The 27,844-nt window shown below is 43.0% G+C and overlaps 1 protein-coding gene across 1 annotated transcript; it reads right to left on the bottom strand.

Annotated features, from left to right (window-relative positions):
- Window positions 1-381: 381 nt before the first annotated feature.
- Window positions 382-27,395, bottom strand: zgc:92140 (uncharacterized protein LOC447854 homolog). Its single transcript, XM_056377593.1, has 6 exons — window positions 27,025-27,395; window positions 13,945-14,074; window positions 5,916-6,001; window positions 4,634-4,701; window positions 3,699-3,759; window positions 382-2,057 (listed from the first exon to the last, which is right to left on the bottom strand). The coding sequence occupies exons 2-6, from the start codon at window positions 14,033-14,035 to the stop codon at window positions 2,013-2,015; spliced, it is 351 nt and encodes a 116-aa protein (XP_056233568.1). The 5' UTR covers window positions 14,036-14,074; window positions 27,025-27,395; the 3' UTR covers window positions 382-2,012.
- Window positions 27,396-27,844: the final 449 nt, after the last annotated feature.

Here is a 27,844-nt window from a genome sequence, read left to right as displayed (position 1 = left end):
GTCTTTATTTGCTTATATTTACTTTCATCTTGGTTGATTTTGACAGTTACTTTGGCTTATTTTGTTTATTAGCTAAAATATAGTATAAACACACATAACTAAAGATTATATGTTCAGTTTTGTGTAAAATGCACTTTTGTTCACAAGAGTTACGCTGCAGTGCTGATATTGTACCAGCAGGTGGCAAAACACAGCCTTGCAGTTCTGAGTGGATCTGCTCCGACTGCTTCAGGCAGCATGACCACAGGGAAATAGACTGACTTCACGCTCCTCAGTCCACTGCCAGCATGACGGCACTCCATTACTCAGCTTACGGGCAACACAATACGCACACGCACGGACACACACGCACGCACCCTGCACATTAAGACCACTTGCACATTAAGAGCTTCTGCGTTTTTATTTTTAATAGAAAAAAAGTATTCAAAATAATACAACAGGAAGTATCCAGGAAAGATGACAAAAAAAAAGAAAAAAAAAAAGTGATCAGGTCTGTGTCTCCACGGCAACCACGCATCCTCACCTTGAACTTGCTGCTTCAGTGCCTGAATGTGTGTGTGTGTGTGTGTGTGTGTGTGAGATCGAGAACACTGAAACAAAGCAGAAATACAGAGCTTTACAGAATACCTCTGATCGATGCACATGACAGTCTCCTGGAGTAATGAAAGGGATACAACAATGTGTGCGTATGTTTGTATTGTTTTCATGTACACGTAAAGGTGCGTTGGAAAGAGACTGTGTTACCAACTGTACAATAAAAGACCCCATGTATGTGTGTGTCAGTTAGGATCTGCTGTGTTATGTTACATAAAGGAGGATGGATTGGGTTGAGACACAGATGCTCTGAATTATACAGCTTTGCTGTGTTTTGATGAGGAAGATGATAATGACATCAAAGATGACGATGATCATACACTAAGGAGGAAGCCAAGAGTCAAACAAACTGAAGAAAAAAAAACATCAGCAATGGGAAAAAAATAACTGAATGAGTGGCTGCGGAAAAGAATTAAAAAAAAAAAAAAAAGGAAAAAAAAAAGAAGGTCCTTGACTTCAGAAGGCAGGAGGAGTTTAGAGTTTCTAAATCACCGGCTTGCTCCCTACTCTCTCTTATTAAAATATCCCAAATTTTTCCCTCTTTCTTCTCCACCTTCCTCCACTCTCCCTCACCCCTTCTCTTAGTCCCTTGTGGCCCAGGCCAGCCTGGCTATAGGTAGGCAGGCCAAACAGTTCAGAGTGGATCCTGGCGGCGTTACATAACTCCTTTGCTTTCAGCATCCTCTCCTCCCCGGGCTTCCTTTCTTCTCCACTTATATGTCTCTCAGTCCTCCACACACCCACCAAGTCAATATTTGTCCTCACTTGGCCTCCATATTCGGAGTTCCTTTGTCCAAATGCAAGGGTTAAATATTCAGGATGGGACCACGGAGGGTAAGACAGACAGACATGGAGGGACAGATGGAGGGTCGAGGAGCTGCTGTCGTCCCACTTGAGGAAATAACTCTGTTTGACCTGACAGTGGCAAGTCCTTCTCTCTCTTCACGATGATGTGTGCCCATCCGTCATCGTATCCTCCTCCATCTCTCCCTCCTTTCATCTGTCTGTCCCTCCATTGCTCTGCCACCTCCATCTGTCCGCTCAGGGGCCTGAAGGGGTGAGGAGCTAAGAGAGGAAGGCGGTAGTCTCTGAAGAAAGTTTTCTTTATCCCATTCTCTCTCTCTCTCTCTCTTTCATTTATCCCCCACTCTTTCACTTACGATTAAAATACTATCTTTGCCATATCTTCATAAAACACACACATACTCATACCAACACATAGTGTCCCATAACAAACAATCCTACTGATAAAACACTGATTCAGCTCGCTCTCTTACACTCTCAGGCACACATAAGCACACGTGTATGCATTTAGACACACACACACACTCTCTCTTACACACACACACACACACACTCTCTCACACACACGCACACAGTGAGGCTCTCTGTGGGGGTGAATTCTGGGGGCCTCTGTGCTATGTCCCATCTTCCGCCTCCTCTTCTGAACAGTAGTCTCGCCCCTGCAAAAAATAGTAATTAGAGAGAATATGAGATTGTGTTTTTTTTAAACTCTGATTTGTTCCAGTTAAGTAAACTCAGTAATAACCTTCTGCAAATGACTCTCACTGAACTGTCTGCATGCAGCAAACTCCCCACACACCTGTTACTCCAGTCACGTTTAAACAAACCTGTGTCTATTTACAGGTACTGGCGTAGAAAATATTGGATGAGGCAGTAAAGTAAAGGGCGAGTGGGCAGTTAGCTTTGTTTTGTCTCTTCAGTCATGATGTGGAGCTAACTCAACTGCTTTCCTTTCCTCTCCAGAGCTCATCTAACTGTACACTCTGTGTCTCTTCAAACAAGCTTTTAAAATATTGGCTGCAACAGTAACACACTGAAAATCAGTGGAAGGAAGTAACAAATAAAAGGTGCCCAAGTTCTATTTTGATGTACTTTGCTGCCATGTTTCTATTTAATGCTACTTTATACTTATCATATATACATTTTCTATGAAAACATTGCACCAGTAACTCTAAATTTATTTGACAGCTAAATTTATTTGTTATTTTCCAGATTAAGATATAATACACAAAACATATGATCCTTTAGATTAAACTACTAAACAGTTTATAAGGGAATTAAACTAAAAACACAACATGGACATATTTTATATGACCTTATAAAGTTGATATGGTGAAACAACAGTTGCCCATTGACAAATCCAACAGACACACAGCAGCATTAGCATTCATTTGGAGTCATGTTTCTGTCCACTGAATGTAATTCCAACACTCACTCTCCTTTTTACTCTGTTTTTGGTCTCCACCAACTCCTGACCAAATCCTGTTAGCTAACGCTGTCTGCTGTTTGGTGCTGTGCACGTAGTGTATGGTGGGTACGTCAGAGCTCTTTTGCTGATAACAGCTGCTTGTTGCAGCTGAAAACGATGCTATGAGAGTGACAGTGAATCAAAACGATGAAGTTGCGGGTCCAAAAACCAAAAGAATGAGCTGAAAGTTATACATAATTGGAATTTGATTAGATATTTATTAGAGCAGCTTTAAATATATACAGTATTACACTGATAATACTTGTGTTTAGTTTAAGTACTATTTTGAACGCAGGACTTTTACTTATAACAGAATATTTCTTCACTGTGCTATTGCTACATTCACTCAAGCAAAAGACCTGAATTCTTCTCCCACCACTGCGATGAAAAGTTTGAAGGCAGAGTTGAAAAATTAAATGGATCACATGACAAGCTCCTGAAGCTGAATCTAGTCATTACTCACTGAGATTTCATTTTGCAACCTCATTTATAGTCAGAAACAACCAGAGTAATTCAAGTGGATGACAAAGAGTAGTAAGTGCTCATTAGTGCATCCGTCACCTGTTCCTCCCCCTCACATGTGGAGCTGAGTGTTGAGCTCGTAAGCAGAATGACAATGTGGACTAATGGATGTTGTTGTTGTAAAGCCTGTCTCTTTAAATGTTAAGACCCAGCTGTTTCTTTAAATGCTCCGAGACCCATTGCCTGCTCCTCATGCCCCCCCCAACCCATGAAATGAAAATATGCACACACACACACACACACACACACACACACACACACACACACACACACACACACACACATTTATACACAGCCCCCCCCCCTTCACCTTCTCAATCTTCTCATCCAGCATCCTGAAAAATTCCTGCTGGCTCTCTGACGTGTGAATACTGAGAGAGACGGAGAGAGAGAGAGAGACAGAGAGGGGGGGGGGGGGAGGGAGGAGAAGGAGGGTGAGAGAGGAAGTTGGAGGTTGCAGAAGAGGAGGAGAAGGGAGGCAAGAAATACATCATGAGAATTTTCCATTACACCCCCCACACAGCACAAACACGCACGTTTGGACGCACGCATGCACGCAAACACACACGTACACACACAATTCTAACTGCAGTGTGAGAAATCCATCGTTGTGAGGCTGTGGATGAATTTAAATAATTATTTTATAAAGTATTAACCCAATCTTTCATCCAAAGGTTAAATACTCTGCAGCCACCAGCAACTAACAGGAGTGCACACACACACACACACACACACACACACACAAACACACACACGCACACACACACGACTGAACACCTCCATTTTAACAACAAAAGGAATCATGGAATCTTCTTGTTGAACTAAATTTGATCTAAGTTTTTGACTCATGCAGAGGCTGAACACACTCACACACTCATGGCATTTGTTCTACAGTGGAAATAAAACATTGCTCAGAAAGTTCACCCCAACACTGTTGCAGAAGTTTATGCGTCTGTCTCCCTTTGTTACTGATATCAATATACATATATAGATTTATTAGCGAGTGAGTTCGGCCAAATTACAACATCGCATAATTAAAACAAATTCAACAGTGCTAATTGGAACTAATGTCTATGGAAGAAATACTCCCTGTGACGATTTCAATGCTCTGAGCACCAAAGATGAAATTCTGTTATTCACGATCACGTGTTTAAGTTATCAGAGTTGTCCATTATATATAGATCATATATTTTGGCACAGTTCCAACAGACATCTACAGTATGCAGACTGATGCCAGACACTTACTTGGACTTGATGTTTGCTGCAGTGACCTCTTTCTGCTGTTTGCCCCTGTACTGTACATTACTCTTCTCCTGAAACACACAGACACACACACACCATTAGCTTTCATTATAAGCTGATAAAGCAGTTAAAAAACAAACAACTCATATCAGCAAACAGCCACACCACAGAAGGCATATGTCACTTCAAGCCTGCATTATCAAATGACCTCCTCGCCCAGCTGCCACTGCACTACAGCCATAGGACGTGGGCAACAAATGTAATATATGTAGGTCTAAGAAAACATGAAGGTTGCTCACATTGCACATTCCCTGTTAAGTTTCTGTGAGCTCTGTGTACGTTTTCCTGCTTTGGTAAAATCTTGCAGTGATCAACCAACAAATACTGTAACGTGCATCTATAGTAGTGACAAATGGAAGGAAACAAATACTGGTCTGACATGTGTCTGTGTAAAAAAGTACTTTTGGTCTTTCAGTGACTCACTCAACCGAGTAACAGACCACGTCACCATATCATTTAAACAAGACAAGTCATTTCAATTTCTGCAGTTAAAAAAAATGACAGAAAATTGTGTGTGTGTGTGAGTTTTGCGATAGCCTACATCAAACTGTGTGTTTGATAGGAGGTGCTTTCCCTCATGGCTGCAGCCAGTTGCTTTGACAAGGCTGTTTTTTTGTTTTTTTGAGCTATAGTAATATAATTTGTGGCAGAGTGACACTACTTCTGTTTTTTTAATCAGGATTTAAAAGGTACACTCGTTATCGTTACACCACTTGCCAGGATGCCAGGCTTGAATGACCTGATTTACTGAACAAACAACCCGGCTCTCACTTCACACTACCACACTTTGCAGTCATTTCACGTTTCGGAGGCTAAATGTGCCTAAATTTATTACCAGTGTACATTATTTTGCAAGAAGGATTGAACAGTCAGGTTATTTGCAAGGTTATTATGAGAAAATGACCTGACCAGTGACACTACAACAATTCTTTACGTTTAAGACCTACAGGTTTTTGCGGGGAGGAAATCAGCCTCCACATTCCACACACGCTGACATGTTGCCTCTACCTGCGTGTGAGGCGCTTCCTTGTGTGTTTGTGTGTGTGTGTTTCCGCACTTGTGCGAGAGACAACTAAGTGTGTATGCGTAGGCTAAGCTGCCTTTGGACACAAACACGAGACTGTTCGCTTGAGTTGATGAACTGTCAGGAAAAGGTCTGAGTCTGTCTGTGGATGACAGGCTGTCAGTGGACGGGTGTGTGTTTTTGTGTGTGTGCGTCTCTCACCAGGTTCTCCTGGTTGCGTGCATTCACCCGGTTTTCATCCCCCCTCATGTACTTCACCTCCTCCACTCCCTTCATCTTGTATTCATCTGAGGAGAGAGAGAGAGAGAGAGAGAGAGAGAGAGGGAGGGTTGGATAGAGAAAGAGAGGTATGATTAAAAAAGGGAGAGAGAGGCAGGAGGGAAATAAACAACAACGAGTATTTATGAGGGCTGTCTCCCGGAAAAAGAAACACTGACCAGACTCTCTTCATTCATCCTGATGTGAAAGGCTCCAATAACTGAACAATGTCATATCAGCTCTACTGTACGCTCAAATCCAGCTATAATTTGTCCAAGGTAATCTGATAACTAAGACCTGACACAGTGTTTTAGAAAGTGGACATGGCAGCTGAGGTATAAGTAGGAGGACACTAGTCATCTCCTTTCCATTTTATCTACAGCAACTCATCTGAGGAAAGAGAGACAACAGAGAGACAGCAAGAGCGAGAGGGAAAACACATGTAACGTGTAAGTGAAGTACGAGAGGAGACAGAAGAGACAAGAGGGAAAAAAGAAAAATGGAACAAGATAAGAAGGAGCAAGCTGGAGGGGATTAAAGATCAGTTGAACAGCTTCTAGGCTACATGGACAGCTTAGACAGTTAAGACAGTTAAGACAAGCACAGTGGCAGCGAGAGTGGTAACACTTCCACAAGACTGCATGGCACCAGCACCACGCCCAGCGCCGCGCATCCTGAATCACTGCTGAAGCTAAAAATTAGGGCAATAAACCTGACATTATGCGTCTCTCACTGGTCCGAGGTTACTCCTACTGCAACAGGGTCTGAATCCCGTGTAATTCAGCTAAGAATAGCTCAAATAACCAGTGATATATAACCTGAAGTAGAACCAGTCAATCAGCCCACAGGGGTACAAAATATGTAGCTGGTTATTTACTGTGCTCATCAGGAAAAACAAATCAGTGACACATATCTTCAGGTCCAAATAGAGATATGTCTGTATTATAGTGGTTTAACATTTCAAATTATTATATTATAAGATATATAATAAGACACAGTATAAACATCCTCTACTCAACACTGCTACTGCCCTACCGGTTGAAACGTGTGAGATAATGTGTGGTACAATGACTGTCTTCATTCTTTCATTAATGATTATTACTGTCCATTATTTTTTACGATTTACTCATTAATCATTTAGTATGTACAATAAATAAATATAAATAAAAATGCTGATCACAAATGTATTCAACCTACAATTATATATATATAAAAACAAAACGTCTGTTGCATCATCATTGACAGATGTAGTGCTGCATGACTGTAATGTGTCAAATGCGATGTACTGGATCATGGGATTGTTAGCAGAACGTTTTTCAGAGCACTACGAAATGCAGAAATTCTACACTCTGGATTCAGACACTCAAATAAAATGGGAGAAAGTAAAAACATTGCACTATATAGTAAATGGGCAGTGATTTCAGACACAGCCTGACTGTTTCAGCAATAATTGCATTAAGGCACGAAAAATTCCCCGAAAGGCCAAAAAGAAGAAGAAGAATCCCCAGTGGTGCTCATTCCCAGGTATCACAATAAGTCAAAATGTCTACATAAAGCACCTTTATGTACGAAACACCACCTAACCTTGAGTGGAGCAGTACAATCACACAGGCATTTCTGCTGACTACCTGGTTGTTGTACATTTAACTGATAAAGCAGCAGCTGATATGCTGAAACACACAAAGACACATACAAACACCCACCCTGGCCTTATCTGCTGCACACTTTGTATTTTGCCCTCACTCTATCAGCAGTCTGTCTGTCTGTCTGTTTATCCTTATGTGCGTCTGTGCCACTTTGGACCCAGCTGAAGGGTTCACCCCTCCCTTTTCCTCTGCTGCTCACAATCCACCCAGCACCTGGATCACCTGTGTCTTTTGGGTGTGTGTGTGTGTTTGTTTCTCTGCGTGCATGTGCGTGATCATCTGCGCTTCTGCATCTTACATGTGCGTCACTGCTGAGCCTAAGCCTGAGCTTCACTTGTCAGATAAACACTGCCGATTTGAAATAATTTGAGAGAGACACAAGGAGGGAAGCTGGCAGAGATTATGAGCAAGAGAAGGGAAGAAACAAATGCCGACTACTTTTCTGCTGTTTGTCTCAGGAATGTAAACGAGTCGGAGCAAAGCAGCTCCTGTCTGAACATGCCGACGCGCACACACACACAGACACGCACACACAAATGGTTTTATAACACTACACAGGCTCACCAAGCTTAGATCGGCTCTGTAAACATGGAACACATACGGTGCTGCAGCAGGAAACAGAATTAAGAGCCATTTCCTCTGCTCTTCTGCGTGTTACACGGGCGATCCACATAAATTTCTAGCTCCATAATCTGTAGCTTAAGGTGAACACAGATTAATAGGAAGGGGTAAGATTAGCTGCTCTTGTGGGCACCGTACACAAAACTAAATGGATATTTTCAAGCAGCAATTGAGAAAAATGTCATTTGCGTGAGCTGCAGCCTGACTGAATGTTCTGCTCCTGTTACAGGATAGTCAGTGAGCTTAATGTGACGGGAATAGATAGATCAAAGTGACCCAGCTTACACCAATCAAGACTCATCACATCACAGACCTTGCTTCAATTTAGATAGCAAAAACTGGTCTTGCTGTGTGAGTAGGGTGTGTGCGTGTGTGTGTGTGTGTGTGTGTGTGTGTGTGTGTGCGCAGTCATTGTCACAAGAAATGACAAGAGTGTTTCGTCACGCCGATGCCGGGCTTGCTTTGGGAGAGAGGGAGGGGAACCGTCAGAGAGAGGAAGATGAAAGGGAAGAACTATTTTGAGAAGCCGCGATTTTGTGTGCGGACATCTTTCTCATCTCTGATTAGAGACCGGAGCTCTGCGCTGACCTTAAGGTATCGCCAGTCACTGCGAGTTCACGGGCGCATGTGCACAGCCATGTTTCTATTTCAGATAAAGCTGTGTCTTTGAATCAGCACGTTTGTCATTTTATGCAAGTGCAGTGTTTGTATTGGTGTGAGTCATTTATATAGCCTTTTTTGGGTGTGTGTGGGTGTGTGTCTGCTCTCGCAGCTCTAGCTGGCCTGCCTGTCCTGTGGCTATGTCACTCTGTCCTTCCTGCTGTGTGTCCTCCCTCTCAGCCATTCTGGCTCCAGGCCATCACCAGCCTGGCCATGACATTTACACCTGAACATGTAGTCTCATCACTCACACACACACAAACACACACACACACACACACACACACACACACACACAGACACACACACACACACAAACACACACACACACACACACACACACTCATATCCATCAAGTTTTGAAAGAAATATATAAATACTGTGCATAATATTCCAAACAGAAATAAATGTCATGTCTTTTGCTGGCAGGGATAAAAGGATTACAGCAGGGACCAGACTGTACAGAAAATACATTGAGTCTGTTCCTGACTGTGACTGAAGCAAATAAGAAAATACTGAAATCAAAGCATTTAACACTGCTGCTAACACCCTGGTAGTTCCTCATGGACCCACTGAAGACACCAGACCACAACCAACTGATGTAGAAATGTGTTGCACAATAACTGAGCGTCTACATTTTTCTGGTGATACTGACGTCTTTCAATATCAGATTCCTTTTCCAGGCAACATTGAATTAAACGGTACATTATGTATCAACATCCATAGACCATGGTGTAGTAGTCTTCTCATTAGCCTGATGTTGCAGAAATATGTGATTTGTGAGGTAGACTGTTTTTATACAGATGGACTGGTTTCTTGTACAGCTGCAACTAATGTTTTTTTTATTTTCTCAATCAATCATTTGGTCTATAAAATATCAGAAAGTAGTGAAAATGCCCATTATAATTTCCCATAGCCCCGAAGTGACATCTTCAAATGTGTTGTTCTATTCAACCAACAATCCAAAATCCAAAGATATTCTATTTACTTTTGTGTAAGACAAAGAAAAGCATCAAATCCTCACATCTGAGAAGCAGGAACCAGCAAATCCCGTGTTTTTGCTTGAATGATCCATCGTTTAAACAATTAATCGAGTAATCATTGAGCTGTTTTTGGCCTCTAATGAAACTAACCAGTGAGTTATGCCTTATGTCTCCAACTGTCAATATCACTGAAACACCTTGGTGTCATACAATAGTCTAAATGTTGATAGCAATCTGAGGGAACCAAAAATTATTGTCATGTCTGGAATTAGTCGAATCTAACACCACAATAAAAGTACACCATTATTTAACGTGGATGAATTCACTGAGCATAAATACTCTTTTCAAGGAAGGTCCTGCTCCACAGTCACACCTGGAAGCGTTCCAGTGTAACCACAGTCCGACCACTGCGGCAGCTGAGCAGCCTTGTTAAAGGGCACTTCAGCAGAGGTAATGAGGGATGTGCAACTGCTGCTCTGTCACTTTCTACTGCCATATTTATCCCTCCAGCTCCAGGACTTAACCTTCAGGCCACGATCCCGCTTCTCTTTTTCTATGTACTGCACTCAAGAAGAGCTGTTTTCCCTTTCCGCACATTGTACACAGAAACTCTATTTGCTGTGACTTGAGGTTGTCATTTACATTTTGTATTCTCTGAAGAGGAAGAGAGAGAATTATGTGAAATGTGTCGGCACGAGTTCATTCAAGGATGTATCTCCCCTCTCAAACTTCTTTTTCCAACTGTGTATGTGATAATATTTACATTAATCAGAGATCTGATAAAGAAAGCTCGGTATGTTTTAAGTGCCAGCATTTCTTTTAAGGCACTAAAAGAACAATCATTTTTTAATCTAACATTGATCCTTCCGCAGGTGTCTTGGCCAACATGCTTTCTTTCTCTGAACACTATTTTCTCTGTATCTGACACAGACGGACACTGACATTGTATTCAGCCAGAATGACAGACCCTCAAACCACTCAGCTGCTCCACCGCCTCCAAACAACACGAACGCCAAAACAAACGGTGAAGTCTGCATGTCACCATGTTGTGTATACATGTTGGGGTGCCACGTACACAATCGTATACACATACACGGCTACATACTCTATCTCCACTCCAATCTCCTCCGACTGTGATTATTGCAGACATCAATAGCATGATGTTGTGGAAAGTGTTGCTATTTTCCCTCTTCGTCCTTCAGTGTTTGTGTAATGGAGCTCAGCCTTTTCCGGTTATTGTGCGAGAGAGCGACTGAGAGAGGGGTGGGGGTTAGGGTTAGTGGCCAGAGTCTGACAGAGCGGGTAGCCAGAATATCTGGGACACACAGACACACACACACACTTGTGCACAAATACACACAAGGACAGACTGACTGGCAGACAATCTGTTGGAGGCGGATCAGCATGAGCAAGAAGAGGGCTCACTGTCTAACTAACATGCAACACACAAACACATGCATGAACATAAATGTGTGGTCACACACTGACGAAGTCTACTGGGGGTAAATGTATGTGCGTAGGCGGGCTGACTGGCCAGAATCGACCAATCTTTTCCGCCTCGATCAAGAAAAGTACACCGGATGTTGTAAGCCTTTTCGGCTGAGGTCGGAAAGGGCAGCGAGCTAACTGGGAACGAAGGAGTACACAGTGTGTGACAATGACTGAAACAGAGTAGAGAGGAGTCGGAGGAAGAAACAACAGATAAGAGTGGATGAAGATAAGACAAACAAGAAAGAGACGGGTGAAGACAGGAGGTGTTATTAAGGGTTGTGGCCTGGGATAAATCTAATCCACACAATCAAGGTCATTTGTGTCTCGCACCTCCACACACGCACTTGCAAACACACTCAAACAGCAGCCTGGCTCATCCGCCCGCCACTCTGGATTCCCCTTTAACCAACTGACAGCGAGGCTCAGGGATAGGATGGGAGGAAGAGGGAGGAAAGAGGAAGGGAGGTGAAAGGACACAAAGCTCTGACCTAATGTTGTGCCAGAGAGGAGAGGAAAAGAACTGGAGAGAAGAAACACTGGGAGATGAAGACAGGAAGAGGGGTGGGGGTGGGGGTGGGGGGGGCAGAGACCCAAAATAGAGAGACAGAGAGAAAGAGGAAGGGAAGAACGAGGCCTTGAGCAGGGGTAGCGAAGCGGTGATCCAAATGAGACGGAGAGGTTGAGGAGAAAGAGAGGGAGAGAGGGGAAAAAATAAAGGAGAGAAGCAGCGTCAACGCACGTCATTCTCCCTTCCCCTCTCAAGGAAAACTCTCCACTCCTCCCATCTCCCTCCGTCTCTCATCTCCTGCCTCGTTCTGTTGTTCCTTAAAAGACGGCGGGGGAAATGAGACGTGAGAGCAGAGAGGTCACAGGGAGGGGGTGGCGGGGGGGATTAGGAGTTGGAGTGTCGGAGAGAGAAGAGAGGGGACGAGAAAGAGCAGCAAGTCGAGGAGAGGTCGCAGAGGGGGGGTGAGAGGCTGAAGAAGAGAGAGGGAGAAGGGTCAGGGGGAGAGAGGGATGACGGAGAGAGAGAGAAAGAGAGACAGACAGAGAGAGAGAGAGACAGAGAGAGAGAGACAGAGAGAGAGAGAGACAGAGGACCTCCTGTGGATCGTCATCTGCCACATCCATCTGCCCGCGAGCAGTTATACCAGAGTGTTGCTCCTAATTCTTAATCGCTGTTAATCTCCCAACCACTCATCATCTCTCCCTTTCTCTGGCTTTCACTTTCATTCCTGTCCCTCACTGCACAACAGCCTGCTAGCTATAATTAAAACTAGGGCTGCAACTAACAATTATATTCATGACTGATTAATCTGTTGCCCCCTTTTTTTTCTTCTATTAATCGATTTTCTGTAAAATTACATCACATTTGGGGGATTTAGTGTCTTGCTCAAGCACACTTTGACATATGGACAGAAAGAGCCAGGGGTGATCCAGCCCACCACTCCACCAACTGAGCTACAGCCACTTGTAAAGTTAGAAAACTATGAAATCACAATTTGCCGTCTTCAGATCCACCGACCAAGAATCCAAAATTTTTAAATATTCTCCTCAAAACTGTGGAAAAGCAGCAAATTCTCACAGTGGAGAAGCTGGAATTTGATATTTTTTGCTTGAGAAAAGAGCCGAACAATTATTCACTTATTAAAATTATCATTGATATTTGCCTCTTGAGCTAATCCAGTTGTCCCCAACCTTTTTGGCTTGTGACCAGAAGCAGCGACTCCTCATGACCCCCCTCATCTGAGGTTGCATACGTTTGAATTTGGGAGAATAGTCAAGAAGTGATGTTCCCTTTTTTACAGTTTCGTGTGAATTGTTTTTGAATTGCTTCATTGGCTTGAAGGGGTCAAACTATCCAGTATTTCACAATAAAAAAAACGCAACAGTTAGACAAAATTGAGAAAAATACTTTTGTCTCGCATAAACATGTTTTTTTCCTTCTTTTCTATCTTGCCCCTGGATTAATCGTTTCATTACTAATTGACACTCTTAAAATAGTACTCCAGTGATTTAATATTTCAATTCCATAATGCTGGGGACAGATTTTTAAAAAAGACTGGGTCAAATTGAAACTACAGAGGCAAAAATATTCTGAATTGCATTGTACTCCATGTCACATGCAAACAGAACTTTGTGTGTTAAATCTTTGAAGTGCCCCTTTAATTGCAATACAATCTCAGCTGTGTGTCTCACCATCAAGTCTCACCTCCCACCTTTATGTTCCCACTCACCTCCGTTTCTATCCGACTATTGCACAGGCTCAAATATGAGCATGTAAAGGACGCATGACACCTGAGAGTTGCAACACTGCAGTCTCACTGAACGGGTTACTTCCCCTCTCTTACATGAGCTCTGCACATAGATGACTCTAATAAAACTGTCTGTAGTGTTGACAGTTATTGTCTGAAATGGAGAACTTAACACTCTGCCAGAGGACTATGAGCTATAATGAAGAGAATATATTGTGAGGGCAGATGGGGCAATGGGTCTACGCTGAGCAATTAACCCTGTGAAATGGAGCTGTGAAGCTTTTATTGACATCACTGTGTGTGTGTGCAAACTGACCCGTGAAAAGGTCTCCGTTGCTGTAGGCCTTGCCGCGTCCCTCCTCATCGTTGGGCACGGCCGACACCTGCTTGGCCGAGGTGCAGCCCATGGCCTCACACTCTGAAGCCTCTCCTCATCGCACTCTCACCTGGCAAAGGACAGAGAGACGACATTTTAGATACATGACAAACACAATAAAAAAAACGAACAACACTGCTGTTCTGTTTTTACAGTGTACTTTACAGATATCGTTTCTCAGAAGTGCTGTACCGTTTGCTTTGCTACCGTGACTGTCACTCGTGCTAACTAACTCTTTCTTTATTCCAAACAAACTGGGTCTATCGGTGGAAAAATGCCTTGTACAGTGTTTTCTCACAGCAGAACAACAGCTAATCAGTGTGATATTTGCAAGCACATTATGTATATGGCGGGACACCTAAAACACATTATTTCCCTGCACTTTACACGACTGTCCCTCTCACACTAGGAGTTCAGAGTCAGACATGTAGGTTGAGTCATATTACACCAGCAGAAAGGGAAGTGAGCGTTTATATGAAAATGTTGCAAGTTATTCCTTCAGCCTGTCAATACATATATATTCTGATCATATTAATTTTGAGAATAAGGAACCTAAAGTATTTGACATTTTCATTTGAAAAAAGACTTAAAGCCTTATTAGTTGATTTTACAACCACTTGGTGTCAAGGGAACAAGCTTTTTTTTTTTTTTTTTTGCTGAATACAGCTGTCCGCTGTCGCTGGAAATGAGGTTAATGAGAGCGAATCAAAACATTAAAGTCGCCGGCCAGAAAACCAAAACAATGAGCTAAAAAAATGCTAAAACGCTCTGTATAGCCTAGGGGAACTGCAGAGACGGGTGATCATTTTGGGTTAATCACTACAAACAACGCTTTTCCCTGTTCATCATTTGATCCATTGTTAATACAAAAATACTGATAAGTGCAGCTTTAAAATGATAAATTACTAAAATTGTTGTTGATTGTTCAGTCCATGTATACTTTCAACATTACACTGAAACCTAGCGTTGGCTTATGTTAGCCTTGTTGAAGTGTCCTCAAATCAAACAGTTGTTGCTTAATATCATGACATAGGAATAAAATGAACTTAATACTTCATTATAATTCAGAAAGGAGGATACTAAAACCCTCCCACCCAGCAGGACAGCTGACACAAGACTATGAACCACTGTCAGTCAATCACACGCACTGTCAGACACATTACACTATACATAGTCTCCATGTCACTCACACATGCCATATGCTGTCATTGACAGAGCCCATCTGACTGTTGCCTTTTGCACAAAATGCGCGCACACACACACACACACACACACACACACACACACACACACACACACACACACACACACACACACACACACACACACACACACACACACACACACACACACACACACAGGCAGCCAATAAGTACCCATCACCAAAATGAAATCTGCAGCGCCAGTACAAGTGAGAGGAGGAAGAGTGTTGGATGAAGAGAGTGGAAGGTGTTGGAGAGGCTTTTTTTGGAGAGGCAGAAACACTGATGAGACAGAAAAGACAAAGAAAGGGAGGAAGTAGGTGGGGTAGATGAAGGGGGACATGGGTGAAGGAAAGGATGGAAAATAGGTGGGATGGAAAGAGGCCAAGGGAGAAAGATGAGTGCAGTTCTTCAAAAGAACGCCGCCGCCTGCCCCTCCTCCCTCCTTCAGTGATCCTCCGAGCGTTTGAAGTTGACAGGAGGCCAGTGTTTACTCCTGTGTTTAGGCTACAGCCGACCAGCCTCCATTTCTCTGGACACAACACAAAGCGCCAGGTGTACAGGGTTGCAGGGAGTGGTTTCTGTGCGACTATGTGTCCGTGTGTATGGGCGTTGTATGACTTAAGTGTGCGGATGGTTTTGACTGTACTTTATGTTGTTGTGGTTGTATAGCTAAAGGATCATTTCAATTTAGCAAAAGTTGGGTCTTATTTTTGTAGATTTGAACATCATTCCTAATCGGTAATAATAAGATGGCACTCGCAAAGAATAAAACGTCAAAAAAAGACTGCCAGGCACGAGGACCATGAGCAGTCATGTGATTATACAGGCTTTAAAAGAAATTCCCATTCCCAGATCTCATCTATTAACTTGATGAGTTATTAGGACTTTCCCTTTTTATTCAAAACTTGAACTACTCTTCAAACTTGTGAAAAGAATTAAATATCCAGACTAGAGCTGCAGTTTACAAGTATTTTCATAACTGATTCTTCTACCGATTATTTTTTGATTTATCAATAAATATAAAATGACATCAATCTCTGAGGCCTGAGCCGAGCTTACACGTGAATTTCTCAAAAGGCATGCAGGTGAGAGGGAGAAAAAAGAAAAATCAAGACACTCACACACACACACGTAAGCTTTGGATGTGTGTAGCTGTGTGGTGTCACCTATGGCCTGAGCGTGAAGCCTGGTCGAGAGAGCATCTTATCAGCCCGCTCCAGGCTGCCTGGGACCCCTCTTACCTCGTACTTACACCACTCTGGAACAACTCAATTATGTGTCACACCCACACTCATAAAGCCACACAGACATGCACAACTGGAAGGTCTTAATGCGGTCGCAGGCACACTAGCGGCAAAGTTTTGAAAAATAATCTCATCTAGCATAATCTGCCGCTTGACAGGTCGCTTAAATGAGGATTCCGCGCCGAGGAGGATGAGGTGGGCACCCGGTGACACTGCTGCAGGGTGCGTGTTACCTGTCAGAGCACTGTGAAGCAGAGAGGCGAAAGCCAGAGAGAGCTACAGAGACAGAAAAAGGGGGAGAAAAAGCACAACGAGAGCCAACAAGAGAGCGAGGCAACAAAGGAGGACCAGTCAAAGCTCTTTTAACTCTGGGCTATTAGTGTAGAACTGACGTGAATATTAGATTAGCAAAGCACAGAGACTCCCTTCTGAAAACCACTGACGGAAGTGTATTGAGAAATGTGAGAAGCCTTGATAGATTTGAAGTTTCAAAGGGTCTCCAGTGTGTGGGCAGCATCTGTTTGAAGGGCTTTGATTTATGTGTATTGAGACATCAAATTGTGAGTAGGAGCTGGCTAAAAATAGATCTAGCAGTCCCAAAGCTATTGTTGTGTGCTGGGATAATGCTAGGCTGTGTGAATCTGTAAGCCACGCTGCTGTTACTTGGGTTATACATATAAGCTACAGCTAGTAGGCAGACTATCACAAAGCCAAATATACCTATAAATAAATACCAGTGACGCCTGCAATAAGACAGAGGATAGAGGGACACTTCAATGACACAAAAATCTGTTATGTGTTGAAATAACTAGCATGTTTTGCAAGAAACTGGTCATAAATCATAAATCTTTTCCTGGTGAAATCTTCTTCAAATTCCTCCACTGAGATGAGAGATGCACACTATTGATTTTGGCACTATATTTTATTCAAAAAGCAAGGGTTTTTAAGACCTTCCAATCATTTTCAAAAATGTTTTGTTTTGATTTTGTTGCCTCGATTGCATAATTTTGCCCTAAATCAGTTCAAAGAACTAGTCCCCATTCTCAATGTGACCCAAGACGAAATCACAAAACACAAATCTCTGCCACTAAAAACTGAGATCAAACTTTTATCAAGTCTCAGGCTTGTTTTTGGTCAAATTTGGTCAACTTTTACCTCTTCAGGCCTCAAAAAACTGTCCAAATGAGACAGTCAGAGAGGGAAAAGTTACTTTTTGACAGTTCAAAACACATGGACATGTACCTAATACACACTGCTTCATATTAAGGGATCGCAAACGTAAAAAGGTACTGCAATAAAGAACAATTAGAACTCAAGGATCAGTATTCTTTTGCATCTTCTTACTCTTTTGCATGTGTTTCACTGTACAATGAGATCAGTGCATACACTTTTAGCATTGGCGACTTCAGCTGGAATCAGCCTGTGTTAGTATTGAGCTCTATCCAGCGAGCTGCTCGGTGCCACATGCGAGACCACAGTGGGGCGTTGCTTGGTGTTTATTTAACCCACAGGACAGCTGGACTGCGCTGCTCTGAGCTCGCCTACTCCTGCAGACGCTGAAGTGTGTCAATGGGACAAGCTTACTCTGGCAAGCCAGCTAAGACCCTCACACCAAGCAACTATCTTCTGCTCCTGCTATCAAATACACACAGACACACACAGACACACACAAACACACACACACACACACACACACACACACACACACACATACACACTGACTGAGCCAACATGATCTGATAAACATCTAATGTCTGAAGGGGATATGAGTTGTTAATACTAGCTGGCACACAACTAGCTCTGCATGCATGCAACTCGCTCCAGACGCTCAACATTCATCTCGGGGCATATTCGCCAAAGCAAAGTAGTAGCCTAATTTAGAGATATAAATAATGCCATGATGTCAGCTAACAGGTCTTGCGTCATTTCAAGCTAAACTTACAACAGATTTGGCAGAGAGCCTTTCGTCAAGGTTTCACCACATAAACAATTTGAAATACAACAAAATAATAATGCAAACCTCACAGCACAGAGGCCTATAGCTCCTCTTAAATGCAAGTAAAGGTCAAGAGGAATCCTTAACACATGGCAAATACCCAGGCCCTTAAAATGAGTAGGATTTGGCAAACATAGAGGCTTGCCCATGCCTGCATACCTGGAGGTGAGACATAACCCACTAGTTGTGTGAATAAGCCTCCTTTACAAGTCAGTTTGTCAAAGGAGGAACTCAAAAACGGACTGGAGATGTGGAGATGTGAGTGTACATGCTTGCATAAACACACCGTACACACAGGCTGGGCAGTGTGCAGTGCAAAGGTTTCTCAAAAAACAGGGTTGTGCCAGAGGCAGAGCGAGCGACCGCAGAGCCTGAAAAACTGGCTCAGCAAAAGTGAAAGAAAGGAGACCACGAGAAGGAAGTTTTGGGAGGCATTTAACAGGTTAATTTTTTTGTGTGTGTGTTTTTTTTTATTTCGCTCTGTGTGTATCAGTTCTCATCACAGGGAGTGCCAGACTGTGATTCAGCCTCTTAGTAAGAAAAAAAAAAAAAGAGATTTGAAGCCTGGGAGGGGAAGTGATGACTTCAGCCGCGGTCAAAGCCTCAGGGAGACTCGGGGCTCCAGGGCAGGTCTCTCAGCGTATCCACCTGTGACAGAGAAGAGATTCATCCTTTGCTTCATCATGCTGCACGGCGGAGTGCTGAGCCATGCTCTTCTGGCCTGGACTGCTCTGTATTAAACTGAAGTGACTGAGTTGGTCAGCAAATTGCCATATGCTGCTGCTGGTACTTTTGGAAATATGTGGAGTGCAGGGTCTCCCCCAGAAAAATGCTTAGCCCAGGTGGTAAGCCAGCCATATCCTGATGCATCTGATCTCAGGATCAATTTAGTTAGTGGATGACGGCCTGGCTGGTCACACTCATTAAATATATGGCATTTTCTGCGTGAAATAGCACTTTTATATAATATTAGAGGAGTCGGTCTTTGACTGAGGGGAGGAGATCCACCTCTGCTATAAACCACTGGAGAACATTGTTAATAAGGTTGGGTGACATATATATATATATATATATATATATATACACACCCCTATAACAAGGTGTGTGTTAGGCCACTGCAAGCAATACTGCAAATCAATGAGCAAGACTGCTTTGTAGTAAAATTAGATTAACAGGATTTTAAAGTGTCACTGAAAAAAACATGACCATCTGGATATTTCCTCTATAAATGGTTCATCAATTTCCCTATGTTCTGTTACATATTAATATTGCACAGTCCATTAAAAAAAATTTGATCATACTGCCCACTGCTCATGTACCTCATAACCACAAGCATTTACCTGAAATATTTGATATTTTATTGACTGGTTTCATGCTTATATTTTATGCATTAACTGAAATTCTTACCTTGGACGATAAGGATCAAATCCTCTATCACAGTTTATCTTATTTTATATCATGCTATAGTCAATTTTCAAATCTCTCTATATATAATACTTTATCACAGTGATGCAAAAATCTAATGAAAATTTAGTTCGGCCATCAAACAATCCTGCTCATTGATTTGCTACTTTGCAATTGAGCCACCATGAACAACACCATGACTCTGAAACCGAAGCAGCATCCACACGTGTGCTTTTCTTACCGTGACATGTTGAAATGTCTCGTGTGAAACAGGCCCCTCAGTGACCCAGAGATATTACAGTGAAAGCTATGACTGTAAACAATGTGGTAAAATCTATCACAGCTGACAGATTTATATTATCTCACTGTCAACCCTAATGTAGTTGTAAATACTTCCCGCTGAGCACTAACCTAACAAATGTATGATTATGTTTGCTTTTATTGTAACTGCAAAAATCTAAATGTCGTACGTGAAGTAACATCGGGACAGTTCAGTGGAGAATCACTGCTGTGTGCTGCAGTGTGTCAAGTGTGTCTTTGCCTCTCTCTCTGTGACAGAGCAATGTTTCTGTACAACTCCTGGGCCAACGCGCCATAGTATTTACTCTAGCCAGGCAGCAAATGCTGCACCTCTCCTCTTGTCCCAGTTTAAGCACTCCATCAGTCTGACAAGCCTGGGAAGCATTGCCAACACACACAGGCTGGTGGACAGTAAAGGTTTCTCCTGAGTGGTGTGCTGCTGCTTAAAGTGTGCGCCTAAATTCTCTCCCTCACTGTCTGCTGTTGTAAGACCAGCGGCTCTTTCCTCTCTCTCACTCTTGTAATGAGGCTGACAAGTGGTCATGCAGGGAGGGAGGGAGGGATGGACATGGAAACAGAGGGGAGGGGGGTGGATACAGGCGCTCCTCTGTTCTGTTGGGTGAAATCGTAACCCGGCCGTGTGACTGACAATGAGAGACACACTGCACATAGCTAAGACATGTGCTGGTAAAGAAACAAGAACAGGTTTCAAGCAAGTTTTTAAAGAGATTATGTAAAATCTTGTTACATACATATACTTTGGCAAGAGACCTCTGTTTTTACTCCAGGCCCATAAAAACCAGTTGAGTTGAAACTGTCTGCATGGCTCTTGCCACTTCCCTTTCATTTCCTACAGTGAGAGCAGGCGGGACAAAAGAGAGAGAAGGGCAAAACAAAAGGAGTGAAAGCGGTGAGCGAGAACATTTTAGATCGCTATTAGTAGTCTATCCTCAGATCAGCACAGCAGTCAAATTGAAATCTGAGCTGTATTGGGCCTCATCTTGATGCAGGTAGAACTAGACGATACAAAAATGGATTGTTCCACCTGATACAGGTTCTGTAATGTCTCCTCTGAGGCCTATTAATGGCTGGCGTTTGCAGCACCAAGTTCACAAGAGCGAGACAGATTCCCTGAAAGAGCAAAAAGCAAGTCGTCATGCCCGCTTTATTCCCTCCCATAGTGCTCTGTTCTGCTGCTGCCAGTTGTGACTGAGGTAAAAGCAGGTCAGAGCCTGAGGTGATTGGTGGGTGAAGAATGGGATCAAAAGGGTGGAAAAGTAACTAAGTAAGAGAAGACGTGCTTTAGTGATATCGTGACTTCCTCCTGCAATGACATGAACCACGCAATCAAGTCAGAGGGATTGGTCATTAAAACAAGCTATCAGACAAAAGGTGGTAAATCTTTTCCACGTTTGACTCTTTGCCTAACCTTTGATGTGACCTCTAGATGCTGTTAACAGGTGGATTGTTGGACTTAACCCTTACTTTGGTGACATGACACTTTCTGTAGTTGCTGCAGAAAGAAATGTTGCTGATTGCTGATGGTAGACCTATAAAAATGTGTTCAACATTGTGTTTTATGTTTTTACAATCACTGCTTTTACGTATTCAATTTTAGTATGTGTGAGTAAGTGCTTGTTCATCACATTTAATAACAGACAGCTGCACATGGCTGATAGAGCAGGCTTACTCCAATATAGCAGCCACACAAGGTCAAAACATGTTTATGTTTTCTTATCCAAATCCATCTGAACTGCTTACGAACCAACCCACAAACAGTGAAAGTAAAAGAATTCCAGCATTAATATTCATTAAAAATTACTGCAGCTGATGAAAATAAATATCAATCTGTGTGTAACTGGCGAGCGTGCTGCAAGATAATTGGCAAAGCCGTTTCAGTCTGTGTGTGATTGAAAAACACTGAAATGTTTGCCTGTTCAAACCTTTCAGCAATGAGCTGCAGATGAGCCTGTTTTTCATGTCTCTGTAATGCTTGTGTGATATACCCACAGCGTTATTCTTTCAGATGCAAACCAGTGTTTTTTGCTCATCTATTATCCTGCACAGTGACACATACGCTCCAGCGAGGAAACCTTTCACTCAATAGACCCTTCAACAGTTTCTAATCAGCTGTCCAAGAGACTGATGACAGCATCAGGGTATTATTACAGCATCAGGGTATTATTATTCACAATCAGCTGACAGTAGTTGTGCTAGGTGATAAGGTTAAAATCTATTATCAGAATATATTTATGATGTGGCAAATGTATGCAAAAATCACCTAACAGGGTTTTCCCCAGGAAATGGTTTAGCCCAGGTTGTGAGCCACCCAGATCCTGACACATTTTTGTCTTGTGATGAACTTAGTTATTTCACAGCCTAAGAAATAGCCACACTCAGTAAATGTACAAGATTTGTTCTATGAAAAAGTGCCTCGGCTTTTCTCACTGAAGATTCATGTTTAAATTCATAAAAGCATTTTCACTTTTATCATGCTAACAGAGGGGGTCTAAGCCCCTGTTTTTATCTGAGTTAGTTCTCACAGTAGGTGTCTGTCTGATAATGCTTTAACCAAATTTAAAGAAAGAAATCCATTGTTATTTAGTCCACTGCCATTTGTCAATACAATAGAGGACAGTTATCTCAACTTTACACCCACACAAGTTGATGATTTTGTTGATAGTGCCGCAGCCTCACTGCGTACAACACTCGACACTGTCGCTCCTCTGAAAGAGAAGGTAGTGAATCAGAAGAGGCTCTGTGGTACAATTCACAAACACGTGCTCTAAAGCAGAATCACGACAGGTGGAAAGAAAGTGGCGTTCAACCAATCTGGAAGAATTTCACAAGGCAAGAGAGTTTATAGACATACAAAAGAGCTCTCCATAATGACTATTCACTATCACCATCTCCTTCTTATACAACTGACACAGATGTATTGTCCGGTACGGTAGCCTTGGAATCAACTGTAACGCCTAATTTGTATTTAGACTGCTTCTCTCCTGTAGATCTCTCTCAGCTAAGTTCAACAGTTTCTCCAGTGCTACAGTAAGAAACCCGTCCTTCACTTCACACATAAAACCTGCACAATATTGCAAAAATTAGAAAAATCCTGTCTAAAAATTATTTTTTTGTCCATGCATTTGTTACCTCTAGACTGTACTACTGTAATCTTTATTATCATGAAGTCCCAATAACTGTGAAACTCCTCCAGCTGATCCGAAATGCTGCAGCGCGAGTACTGACAGGAAGTAGGAAAAAAGATCATATCTACTCCTCACCTACAAAGCAGTTAATAGTCAGGCACCAGCATATCTTTAAGAGCTCATAGTTCCCTATTATCCCAACAAAACACTCCGCTCTCTAAATGCAGGCCTTCTTGTGGTTCCTAGAGTTTCTAAGAGTAAAACAGGAGGCAGAGCCTTCAGGTTATCAGGCTTCAGGCTCCTCTCCTGTGGAACCAGCTCCCAGTTTGGGGGGCAGACACACTCCCTACATTGAGGACCAAGACCGGGCTTAAACCTTTCCTCTTTGGTAAAGCTTATAATTAGGGCTGGCTCAGGTGAGCCCTGACCCATCCCTTAGTTATGCTGCTATTGGCCTAGACTGCTGGGGGGACTCTGTTGATGCACTGATGCTTTTCTCTCTCTCTCTCTTTCATGCCATTAACTTTGTATTCTCTCTCTCCTGCAGCTTCTCTCTCCCTGTCCTCATTCTTCAGGTATCAGCCAATACAAAAAATTATTATCACTATCATTATTATTATCAATAATAATAATAATAATAATAATAATTGGTGCTTCATTGCTGCTGTTATTATTGATAACACAATTACACCTATGGGTATTACTATTATCATCTTCACTATAACAATGAGATGTCACCTTGGACTTTGGGAACTTGTGATGGGCCTTTTCTCCGCCTTCTTACACTTTATAGACAAACAGATTAATCAAGGTAATCACCAGATAAATTGCTTATAGAAAATAACTGTTTGTGAATGCCCTAAAAGTGATCCAATCATTTCAATGACCTGCTGTGGTGTTTTTTGCACAATATCAGGGGAATAAAAGGTAGAGAACCAGTAATGTGTTGGAAGGTAAACCCACCACAACATTAACTTAACACTTGGGTTTAAAAGATATCCAAGCTAAGACTGAAGGTTATAAGGCTTTCCACGCTCATCTGCCCTATATATTAAGTGTATATGCTCTTATTGAAGGTTGAATGCTCCATTTCTTTTCTCACATCAATCCAACATCATGAAGGAATGGGCCTTCAGAGATCCTATCAGAGACCATTTTATCTACTGTGTAGATGGGAAACAGATGCATTCTGTCTGATGGGAAAACACTGTGCAAAGATTCACACAGGACTTTAGAGTCAGCACAGAAGTGAGAATAAGAGATAAGAAAAGAAAAAAAATGGCAAGCCAAATCAGTACTGGACCCTGTCTCCATGTCCCATCCCAACTGGACTCTGAGCACAAACTGCACTGTAAACACAGTCAGGGACACAGAGAGACGCTGCTTTATCATGTGACAGACACAAGCACACAAAGCATGCATGTAAGCTGCACAGCCAACCCCTGCTGACTCAAAAGGCAAGCAATGGCACAAACAGCCCACAATCACAGAGTCATACATGTAGACTCCAGTGCAGACAGACACATATAAACACGTGCACCTAGCAAAAATAACAAACCACATAAAGAAAAGTGCAGTTTTCAGGTTTCAAGCTGCAACGCTTGCCGCTTTGGTTTTGATTATTCAGTCAGGTGGACAAACCGATAGGCCAGCAAGCCCCTCAGTCAAACTGACAGACACACAGAACCCAGAGGGATCGTGTTGTGCTGGCCTTGTGCTTTCTGCACTGCAATATAGACTACCTCATCACACCTGACAGCACTAAGCACTGCCACAGAGGGAACACAATACACGCAAAGAAAACACACACTGGACGTAAGAGACAGTCATTGGAACTCTTGCCAACACCCACACCCACACACACAGACAGACAGACGGACGGACAGACGGAGAAGACATCCTGGTAACCATGGAAACCGTCCACCTCCTCACACAGTGACATCACAGGTGTTGCATCATGACCCAAACGGGGGCCAAGCAATCACCTGAACTGTTGTTAATCAGCTCTAGGTGGAGAGGCCACAGGTGGACGGACAGGCGGGACGGACGAGGAGATGATGGTGATGATGATTGAGGGGATGAGGAAGAGGGAGGAGGGCTAAGAATAGATGCTCCTGCCTCGGAGTAGGAGAGAGAGAGGAAAAGGAATGAGGAGGAGTGAGACTCTTGCATTTCAGTCTCGTCTGCAAGCCACCGGAACCAAAAGCCATATGTGAGCAACGACTCACAAGCAAACATACACACACACACACACACACACACACACACACACACACAACACACACACACACACACACACACACACACACACACACACACACACACACACACTATAAGCAAGTGAGGGAGGGTGGGAGATGGAGGCAGATGGAGGCAGATAGATGAAGACAGACAGATAAATCAAGTAGGGAGGGGGACTTGCAACATCCACTCACAGGATTGCTGGTGCTCAATTGTAACCTATATAACCCTGATGGAAGCTGCTGATGACAGGATGCTATGCGCTGTAATACTGGCCACACCAACCTACTTTCACACCAGGGTGCTGCACAGCCACCAAATGGATGTAATGGTCTGGTGTTGATCACATGAGGAAATCTACAGTAGCTAATGGCCATATGGCATGTTTAAACACAGCAGCCAGGAAGGCATTTGGAAACCTATCAAGCCCCCTTTGGCAACATAGTGTGTATAATAGTGTCTGAGGAAGTGGGGAAGGATACAATTGGAATACACTCAGGCTAAGTTTTAGCTAATGAGCTGCAAATGAGCCTGTATATCAAATCTAATTCGGGCTGCTGTGACTTTCGTAATATTATCCAGCAGCTACTCTCTTCCCCTCTGAGGCAGACACATTGCAACAGCAGTAATGAGCAACAAAGACAGTCAGCAGTTCTTAACCAAATGCCCAAAAGCTCACTGGTTATGTGTGGTGGTCGACAGAAGGGAAGAGCTTTTCCCATCATACTGAAGAGGCTGTAAGCACACACAGGCTGTGCAGCTGCAGCTGCAGCAGCAGCGGCGGCAGCAGCAGCAGCCCCATGCCCCGGCCACAGAGCTCTGTCCTGCCCAGGGGCTTGAGCGGCAGCTCGGCTCAACAGCTGTGTCCAGCTGCGCTACAAGGAGACACTGGGTGCTTTGTTCCCCCCACTGGGGGAGGCAGAGGGACACAACACAATCGGTCTCCGTGTGTGTAAACATAGTTTCATTTCCACAAAGGTTAATGGCCTGAAGCATCTGCCAGCCCAGGTCCCTCTTCCTTCTCTTGAGTGTTTCTCCAAATGCAAACGGCCTCAGAAGCATCAGCATCGGGCTGAGAGGGAGCAGCGGGACAGGGTGCCACAGCCAACCAGGATGTGTGGAAAATTTGAAATGCGCTGAGGCAACGCTGTCCAAGCCGAGCGACCAACATTCACACACTCAAAAAGAGACGTGTACACATCTCCCTTTCGAGCCTCGTTTTTGTGTTTTACCGGCGGAAAAAAAAAACTGAGATAAAGCTGTTAACGTTGCAGCGAGCTCCACCAGCAACAAAACATCGACAGCTGCGAAGAAACGCTGAGTGCAGGAAGGAAAGCGCCGGGTAATCACGGCACACTCAGGAAACAACAACAAAAGACAGGAGCAAAGAGAGAAAGAAACCACAAGCAGGAACGTGGTTTTCTCTTGGGGGATAAACGACACCTTTGGGAGACGATTAACAACTAATTCACGCTGATACTTACTCAGATGAACCGGTTCCGCTCGGTCCACTGGAGGATAGCCGGTCGGGTCTTCCGGCTGTGTCGGGCGGGATCTGCGCTATGGAGACTCGAGAGCTGAGAGCCTCGAGGACCGAACGTAAACCGTGGCTTGCGTCATTTCACCAGGATGCCACTATTGCGCGCAGCAATGCAGCCATCTTGCTGAGGAGTGCCCCACCAACTCACCAATCACTGCTGGACCCAGAGCTGCCGTCTTTATTTTGGTCCCAGCAATGAACCTGATCCACCACGAGCTACTGTATTGTCAAACCTTTTCCATCATAAAAATGTCACTTTTAACCAGCAGTGGAAAGTTACCAAGTACAGTTCCTAAAGTGTTGTAATTGTAGCCTATTGTATTTAAATTTAATTATATTTTATACTATACTACTCCACATATTTAAGGGGCAAATATTCAATACATCTGAAAACTATATTCACTATATTCACTAGATTCCATATTTCTATTTTTACTTAATTAAAAGATGTGAGTACTTCTTCAACCACACCTTTAATCAGTTTGACAGTAATGCTATGGTACACGCTGAGGATTTTCCAGTTACAGATCTAAGTCATCTTTACTCAACTGATTTTATGTGGGGGTGTTCGCCCACTGTCTATAGAAACATGTCTGTAGGAAAAGAACTTGGTCAAAAATTAAATCTTCACCTTTCACTCATTAATTCCGTTTTCTAGTATGAGTGAACATGTTTTTAAAAATTCCACTGAAAATTAACAGATGTGACGTGTGCTAAATATTCTGTGAATTCATTTACATCATTACAAAGTGGTATAACAATCA

Source organism: Seriola aureovittata, chromosome 6 (genome assembly GCF_021018895.1).
Source record: "Seriola aureovittata isolate HTS-2021-v1 ecotype China chromosome 6, ASM2101889v1, whole genome shotgun sequence".
NCBI classification, from domain to species: Eukaryota; Metazoa; Chordata; class Actinopteri; order Carangiformes; family Carangidae; genus Seriola; species Seriola aureovittata.
Note: the sequence above shows the minus strand (reverse complement) of the source record. Positions and strands in the feature narration are given on the sequence as shown.

Excerpts from the sequence above, each read along its gene's own strand:
- zgc:92140 (XM_056377593.1), bottom strand. The coding sequence starts at position 14,035 with ATGGGCTGCACCTCGGCCAAGCAGGTGTCGGCCGTGCCCAACGATGAG. Across the intron at positions 6,002-13,944 it reads CAACGGAGACCTTTTCACGG|ATGAATACAAGATGAAGGGA; the intron begins GTCAGTTTGCAC and ends CTCTCTCCTCAG. Across the intron at positions 4,702-5,915 it reads CACGCAACCAGGAGAACCTG|GAGAAGAGTAATGTACAGTA; the intron begins GTGAGAGACGCA and ends TGTGTGTTTCAG.